General features: G+C 35.1%; 1 protein-coding gene across 1 annotated transcript in view; it reads left to right on the top strand.

Moving 5' to 3' along the window:
- CADPS2 (calcium dependent secretion activator 2) overlaps positions 1-9,298 on the top strand; it is a gene marked incomplete in the record, with an annotated part of 181,291 nt that overhangs the window by 153,303 nt on the left and 18,690 nt on the right. Inside the window, 1 exon segment of the mRNA XM_072401573.1 lies at positions 1,084-1,115. Coding sequence (XP_072257674.1) covers positions 1,084-1,115 — 32 coding nt within the window.

Here is a 9,298-nt window from a genome sequence, read left to right as displayed (position 1 = left end):
AATTTAGTGTACCACTATTATCAGATTCATACAGCTGGCTTTTTACTAACCAAAGCTTTGTACTTGTCAGTGGGAAAGAAAACATTATAATGTCATGTAGGACCCAGTGTCAGTCTATATAAAGTGTTATGACTATGAATTTACTGACTCTCATAATGATTAAACAAACTTGTAGATAATGGTTTATGCTTAGTGTAGGAAATAGAAGCATTGTTTTGATAATAGAAGTTTTGATATTTCAAATATGTTCCTTTCTGCTTTTGTAAATGGAAGAATAGTTTCAGTAGTATATATAATGAGAAAAGCCAATCCCATACTTGACAACATTTAACAACATTTTTTTTCATGAGTAATATTCCCAAACAAATGAATTGGAATATCAGGTTGGCCAACTCATGATAAGAATTAAAAAAAAATCCTTTATTTACATTATAATAAAACATATGTCCTGCTATGGGACCTAATTTATAGTAAACATCGAATTGTTATACATTTTTTTACTAAACCACTGCAGTAGGTGAAGGCACTATTATCTAAATGTTTCTTAACTGAGAGGTTTATTAAGCAATTAAAAGAAAAAGAATGATTGTGGTGTTGATGGTGAAGAGGCCCCATGCTAGTATCAATAATATTCAATGTAAAATTATTGTTCTTATTTCAAATACGTGAAAGAGAAAATCAAGTGCTGTTCATATAGTGAGATGCTTTATACAGATTTCATTACTTTGTTTATTACATGTAAAATTATAAAGAAAAAAGTTAACTGTTGTGTAACATGCATGAGGATAATGGATGTAAAAATGTATAAACTGATTGACAAAAAACAATTAATCAGTCAATGCTATAGGACATTACAATTTCTAAAAAGGTACTTTTTTCTACTTTGTAAATTACTGAATTGAATTGTGATTGATTAAATTAAGTTTCTTCATCTGCAAGCTTGATTAGAGTAAATGGATGGTGTAATTAAGATAATTATACATTTGAGAAATTAATACAATGTAATATGTTCACGCCTGAAAAAAAGAATTCCTTTGCTAATTATTTGTATAACTCTTCACTATTGATTTGCTTTTTTTCAGGTGAAAGCTGCGTCAAAGTATGTTGAAGTGCCAGTAAGTACCATAATAGCATTATGCATGTGTATATAAATGTAATACCAGCTTAGTCAGTGAAGCAGTGCAAACATCAATAAATATATATTCAAAATGCAGTTGTCTAAAGAACAAAATAAAAAAACATCCTTTGATTGCCTTTATTATAGTAAAAATGTAATAGGTTGCCATGGAATGGATGCCACCTGCAAATCCAATTGATTTGTATGCATTCCATAATTAAATAGTCAAGTTGAGTCTTGGCTGTATATAGTTTTGTGATTTTTATGCAACCGTGGTCATTATAGCTCTCTGTTATGAATTAATGTATTTTAGCAGACGTCTCCAAACTTCTTTTTAGCTTTTGGGTTACGTATACCAAGCAGTAGTTAACCAAAGATTTTAAAAAATCTTACAAATGTGGAAAAGGAATGGAAACTTTACAAAATAAATACTGTCTCATGGTGCAATGATTTATAAAGTTTTGGATTTCTTATCGCTTTGATTTTGGTAGCAATAGTTACCAATAGTTATTTTCTATTTAGAAGTAGTGAAGACAATTGGAAACTTAGTGTAAAGTGTTAGAAGACATTTGCATTACTACACTGTAAGGTAAAGAATCTTTTCAATAACTCCTTCGGAAGTGTTCAATTTTGTTGAGCAGTGAGCACTAGACTGAAGGGTTCCCTAAGGAATCATTGAAAACCTCCTCATGATCCCCTAGAGCCAAACAGCAACATTGTTTTTCTCAGTGCACTTTTCCAGTTGGGAGAAGGAGGTCTGTAACCTAGTAACCCTCACTCTACAAACCCAAATATTTTCCCATTTGATGTAAACAGTCGTCTTGAAAATTGTTATACTGTGTTTGATCGCACTTGGGTCTGGAGTTGTCAGCCTGGCTTTATTCCAGTCCTGATCAACTCATTTGGAAAGCTGTTGGCTATTGTTTTGTACAAGCTACACTATTTATTTACTTTTTTTGATTTTTAGAACAAGCTGATGAAAACATAAATAAAATAAAAACTTTTTGCTTTTACTGGCAGCTATTTCTGTAACTTATACACACTCCAATGTGTGCACAGTAGCTGTAAGTAAACATACATAAATTGTGATTTTCTTCATAGTTTTGAAACAGATTTTGTTAATCTTCAGACAGTGTCTATAACATCTGGTTGACTGTATACCGGGAAATATCTATTCACATCTTCAGGTCTAATTCAAATGTTTTTTATAAAACACTGACTACTTATAAAAGTCCAGATTGTGTGTAAATGAATACTATTATGGTTTGAAGGTTTCTAGTAAACCAGCAAGAAAAAGTCAAAGGATGGGGGTTGGGATGTATACTTATAAAGTATACAAAAAATATACTACAAAACTGAAATATTAACAATAGATCTAAAAATGTATGCATACAAGATGGTTCAGTCTGCAGTTGAAGATCTGTAGATATTTGCTAAAAGCATCCTTGTTTTGAGAATTTAGGAGTAAAGCAGCTGTATAGTAACATTTTTTTGATCTAGGTAAGTGAATCTGAGATTACAGTTCCTTAATTTTATTTTTTATGATGGGGCTCTTGGGGGTGGGGTAGTTTGTAATGGTAATTGTTTTTTTTTTTCTTTTACCCAATCTTACACTTTTTTCTGTAATGTTAATCTCTTTTATCTGTGCATGTTTTTTTTTTTTTTTAAATGGATCTTGCAAAAAAAGTCTAATTTTGTCAAAGATCTTTAAAGGGGTCATGGGACTATAACCGGAATCTAGCTATTATGCTGTGGTTAATATACAGCTCACATACATGGACTACCAGGTGGTCAACAAGTCAAGTGGAAGCAAGGAAGAGCTGATCCAGCCTCTCCCTTCCAGATACCCTATTTGTATTGAATTGCTTACTGACAATACTGAATATTAGATCACTGTTAAAAAAACACGTATTTCCAGTAAAAAAAAAAAAACATTATTCTCGAGAACGGGAGGATGATACCTGTTTTTTACTCTTGATAAAACAGAAGCTTAACAATCTTTGATCCACCATCTCCCCAGGCACATGCAAGAACATATACCTAGGTGGCATATTACACTCGGAAACCATTTTGAACACATTTTTTGTTGACTTTTGAATTTTTAAGCCTATTTACACAAAAATAGGTATGCTGATTCTGTAAATACCTAACTGAAGTGCAGTTAGTTTTCTTCTATCACGTCAGGTTTTTTCTCTACCGCTTATAATAATTTATAATGGATTTGTATAGGCTATTCATTTACATGCAAGACAGTGTGGTCAGAGGTTGTGTGCTGCTCTACATAGTGAATAAGCAAAATATATTTTTCTACTTACACATGTATTTCCTTTCAGATCATGTCTGGCTCTGCTGTTTCTCGGCATAAGCCTAAACAACCCTGATTCATTTTGTTATATCTGTGGCAGTTTCACCATTCCCAGTCAAAGGGCGAACATCAGCACATTTGTAGAGCAAGCCTATTTGGCAATTTCAAAGTTAAACTTGGTGATCAGGATAAGTCTTGGGCCCCTCATAAGGTGTGCAAACAGTGTGTCGAGGGTTTACGGATTTGGACAAAGGGAACACGTGATAAGATGCCATTTGGTATACCTATAGTTTGGCGAGAGCCAGAGTATCATTTCAGTGACTGTTACTTTTGTATAGTGAAAAGATCAGGATATAACAAGAAAAATAGATGTAACATAGAGTATCCTAGTCTATCATCGGCTATACGCCCAGTGGCTCATTTAGATGAAATCCCAGTGCCGGTTTTCGTTACACTACCCTCTCTTGAAGAACATGTTTATGGTGATGAACTAGGTTACAACAATGATAAAGAGTGTGAAGTTCGTAAGGGATTTGATAAGCATGAGTTGAGTGATTTGGCACATGATTTGGGACTATCGAAGAAGGCTTCAGAACTCCTAGCATCACCAAATCAATTGGGTCATCTGTGTTGACCTTAAAATGGTATACTGCCTTCTTGGTCAGCAACGCAGATACACCAAGTATCCCTGTTATATGTGCATGTGGGACAGCAGAGCCCATGAGAGGCATTAGGTGGGAGGGAATTGGCCTCCAAGATCTGCCCTAAAACCAGGTGTTCCAAACATTTTACATGAGCCACTTGTTGATAGAATATTATATTCCCACCTGTGCACATGAAACTGGGTCTGATGAAGCAGTTCATTAAAGCTTTGCCAACTGAAGGAGACTGTACCTCATTTTGGCAATTCCTAGCCTGTCATTGGAAAAAATAAAGGCCAGTGTGTTTGATGGTCCACAGATTCGGCAGTCCATCAAAGATGAACATTTCATCAGGACAATGTCAGAAGTCAAAAAGAATGCTTGGTTATCATTCAAAGCCATTGTCAAGGACTTTCTTGGAAACACATTGAAGCGTCACTAGAGCAAGAATAAATAAAAAACATTGCAGTGGGGACACTTGTTCAGATTACTGTCTAAGAGGGTACTTCCCCTTAATTTAGAGAGTTTTTTTTAAATTCTCTGTTTTGTCTTCAGGACAGGAAGGTATTGCTTAACCTACTAAATAAAAGGGAAAAGGAGCAGAGGGGTTTGTGGTAAGCAAAGGATATATTTACTGTGATTTAGCATATATCCAACATATGTGTTTTCAACAAGAGACAATAAGCAAAGTTAAGGCCAAATAGTGGCACTGGACATCAATTAGCCTAACCAAAAGACATTATATGGGGCATTTGATTGTTCCTTAAGTCTGTTAAAAACATGTCCATATTTGGGAATTGCATAAATTTAGCAGGATTTATCTGACGCGTTTCGCCCGATCTAAGCTTCCTTAGGGGTATTAGCACGTTTGTGAAGAAGGGTAAAGTACACTATGGTATTCCTAGTACTTTACTCATCCTTTGTATCAACAGCTGATGTAGGAGATGTTTTTTGTCACACTTTGGGCCTCTTAGTACCAATGGAAAATCATTTAGTGCCACAGACTATCAAAATATTGTTGCTGGCCCAGTCAATCTGTTTATGATATCAGTGCACCCATCTTCTCATACTGGCTACTTCCAGATAGATAATGCACTATATAGATAAACTTACAAAGCTAAAAACTTATCACTCATATATATATTTATATATTGTGTGTATTTTATCTGGCAAATAAAATCATTGCATGTCTGGTATTTTTAATTCACACATTTCACCAGCTGTTGCCATTGCTCTTAGTGTATACAGTTTTTTATATTATTATATTTTTCAGCAGCAGGCTTTTTGTAAATATATTTATGTGCTAGCATTTTACCATATGTTAACTTTTCTGAGAAGGAAAACTGTTTTAATCTACAATAGCCTTTAATATTAAATTTAAATTCAGCCAAGTTCATAGTTTGGTATAATCAGAGTAGAAGCAGAGTTTTCAATTTGTAAATTTTTTTTTATACTTGCAAACCTGCACATTTTTAGAACTAACAAATACTGTGGCAGATGTTATTTTTCATTTTAGAATAGTGCATATTAAAAAAAAAAAAAAATATATATATATATATATATATATATATATATATATATATATATAAAAAACATTGCATGAAACTTCAAATAGTAACAGTTTTGCTAAGCCTTTTTTTAACTTCTAAAATAAGCCTAAAAAAAATCCCCCATTGAAAAATGAATGCTCTAATAGATAAATATATTGACGAATAATCTGATATGCAGTTTAAGAATCCATTTAGCATCTACTTGCTTATGTTGTATTATTTCACAAAAGTTTATTTGTTTTAAACAGAATATTTAAGTCTTAAAGTAACCAAAGAACCTAGGTATGTGTTTACAGGTGACTCACGCACCTCGTGCAAAAAAGGAAGGAAAAAGGGGAAAAAGAGGAAAAAGGGTCTTTAGGAATAGCAAACTCAGTAAATCTTGAAATTCTCTCATTACCTGCTCTCAGAAACCTTTAGGCACTGGGCTATCCTAGAAAATATGTGACAGAGACACTGTAAATAATATGGTGCACAATATCACCTAGATAATATACTATGGAGAGGAAGAATTGAGGAGACAATAAAATAATGACAGAGTATGTCAGAGACTCCCACTGCCTACACAAAGAGATTTCAACAATGTATTTGTTAATGGTCATTTTGGCCCTTGTGTACATATACCGTACATACATGTAATGTAATATGTTCATTAAGAAGAATTGGATCTTTGGATCTTGAATAATAAATATCATTGTGTTTTCTTTTTTAGTTTTTAATTATTAATTAAACCATTTAGTAATTTGATGAGTAAATGTGTAAACTTCACGTTAAAAGATGATTCTGCCTTCATTGTTCTTTATCAAAACCGTTAAAGCGGACCTAAACTAAAATTTTTTTCTTTACATAACAGGGTGGACAACCCTTGTATGTAAAGTAAAAATGTATTTGTTTTTTTGTTGTTTTTAAATGCAACACCCTTTTAAAAAAATAAAATAAAAAAAAGGTGCAGAACCGCCCGTTATAGTCAAGACTGAATGGGAGCACAGAGCCTCCTGGCATGCATGATGTAGGCTCTGGTATTAATTACCTCAAGCACCTGTGCAGTTCGAGATCAGGTGACTTAGCAAGAAGAACGGTGAAGATGGCGCCAGGACAATAAAGAATTCTAGTACGATGCAGGACCGGTTTGAGGGAAGGTCCAGTGCCATTGAGGAATTATTAATACACAATATTTATATAGCTCCAACATATTACACAGCGCTTTACAAAGTCCCTAGTCATATCACTAGCTGTCCCTCAAAGGAGCTCACAATCTAATGTCACTACCATAGTCTGAAGAAACCCACGCAGACGGGAGAACCTGCAAACTCCCTGCATATAGTGTCCTGGCTGAGATTTGAACCTGGGACCTAGCGCTGCAAAGGACTTTGTGCCACTGTGCTGCTGGATTAAAGAAAAGTGTGATTTTTTTTATTTTCACATTAGTTTCTCTAACCCAGGGGTGTCCAAACTTTTTGCAAAGAGGGCCAGTTTTGGTTAGGTGAAAATGTGTGGGGGACAACCACTAACCAGGGTTAATGTAGGCGTGGTCTGTGCGGGTCCCGCACAGCACACGCCCACCAGGGTGACGTGGGGGATTCCCTGTGCACGGAATCCGTGTCAGAGCGAGCTCTGTGCAGAGCACGTTCTTGGAATCAAAGTGGGCGTGGTCCGTTCGGGTCCCGCACAGCACACACCCACTATAATGACGTAGGGGATTCCCTGTGAAGACAGAGGGTGAAAATCTAAACAAGGGCTACAATTGGCCCGCAGGCTGGACTTTGGACATGCCTGCTCCAACCAATGGTATGATATAAATCTGCTATTACATTTACCATGCATTCCCATGTTTACTATTGTTTATCATTCCCCAAAGAGTGGAAGTCCAATAATTCTGATGATCACTGATTATTAAAAAAGCTGCTTAGGTTTAACAGCTTTTGCGTTCAATGTGTGTGAACATTTCCAAAGCTATAAATACGTATTTTTTGCATGGCAAAATAAACACTTTAATACATTCATACATGGAGAAAACAGATAATAAAATAAATTTACTAGTCTGACTTATTTCAAGGATTTGAGTCAACATAACACTAGATATGGTATATCCCCTCAATAATATCCTTTTTGACCTTCATGTTTTTGTATCTTTGTGCAAATCCTTCAGTAATATTTATGAATAAACAAATGTGGTTCTGACAATGCCAGCTGACTCACAGATCGTGCATATTATAAATGCATGTGTAAAGATTAATAAATAATGTCCTTTAGCCCTAAGCCTTATGCCAAGTGTGCATATGCCTGTATTTCATTTATATTTCCTATGTGGTTTCATCTTTAGATTTAGGTAGAAAAAAACAGTAGAACATTCATTACCAGTGACATTTTTGTATTCCTATCATCACCTCTGTTATTATTTTTATTAGGAATATTCTTGCTTTGTGTGGGGACTAATCATGTAACATTTGCAGTTTCTTGTTTATTTTTAGATGGCCAAGCTGTGTATGCATTGCAGAAAATAGACATTTTTTTACCACTTACAGGTTTTAACTGGGGGGTCAGTTGACCTCTCAATTTCTCCTGTTCCTTAGTACACAGCAATGCATCTCTCATTTTCAACTTGTGTGCCATGCATTCTTAGGCATATGTTCCAGTACACGGACATGTTAGCTAATAAATATTTGTCTGAAGAGCAGTGTGCATTGCAGGTATTTGTGATCCTTTAAAGATTTTTGAGCATCTCGCTTGAACCCCTTAAAGCTCTCTTCATTTTAAGGGCTTGTTCAGACCTGTTGTAAAAAAAACAGGTGATACCACTCCTGGGGACCTATTATGCATAGCTAGACGTCTAGGATCATTGCGAGTTATTGAAAATGGCTAATTCAGGCATTTGCAACTGCGTATTTTAAAGCCTGGTTTGCAAAAAAAAAAAAAAAACACTAGGCATTAACAAAATTATTTTATAGGCAGTTGCAAATGCCTGTACAAGCGGTTTTAGGCATTTTTAAACACTTCCTATTCAAGTCTGTGGGGGTGGCAGAGGAGAAAAACCATCTCCAATGCTGCATTGAGTGTCCAGAAAACTGCCTGGAAATGCTGCCGTCTCCTGCTGCATGTCACTTGAAGGATAATGAATGGCCCTTTATGGTCCAATGTTAAGCTTTTTTGCAAGGATTTTTGAGCCATAAAACCGGTCAACAACGCTTGAAAAGAACTCTGAACAAGCCCTAAGTAAGGTAGAACTGAATTTTTAATGGGATTGCTCGTTGTAGGCATACACAAGCTTTTATCAAGCTTCGGCAAGGTTTCAGGAAGCCTCCTAAAAACTTTACATACCAATTAAAGTGGAACTATATTCTCCTAGCATTCATCAATGTGATGTCCAGGGGTTCCACAATTGCATGTTTGCCCAGTGTTGTTCTTTGTCCTAAATAGCTATGCCAGTAAATTACCGGCCAGGCGCAGCTCAGTGTACAATATAAAGAAGACAGGGAATAGGCAGGTAAGAATATTTTATTGCATATAGTATGTCTTGTGCAATAAAAAGCCTGTCTGTTTACACAATTTTTAAAACTAGGTTAAAGTTCCTATAAAAAAATGCATTTGGCAACCCCCGACTTGATTAAATAATATATTAAGAACTTTGAGAAGTTCTAAAAGCTTGCATAACTAACTGTAGTAAATACAAACGTTTTTGATATAC

The sequence above is a fragment of the Pyxicephalus adspersus genome, chromosome 2, assembly GCF_032062135.1.
Source record: "Pyxicephalus adspersus chromosome 2, UCB_Pads_2.0, whole genome shotgun sequence".
NCBI classification, from domain to species: domain Eukaryota; kingdom Metazoa; phylum Chordata; class Amphibia; order Anura; family Pyxicephalidae; genus Pyxicephalus; species Pyxicephalus adspersus.
Note: the sequence above shows the minus strand (reverse complement) of the source record. Positions and strands in the feature narration are given on the sequence as shown.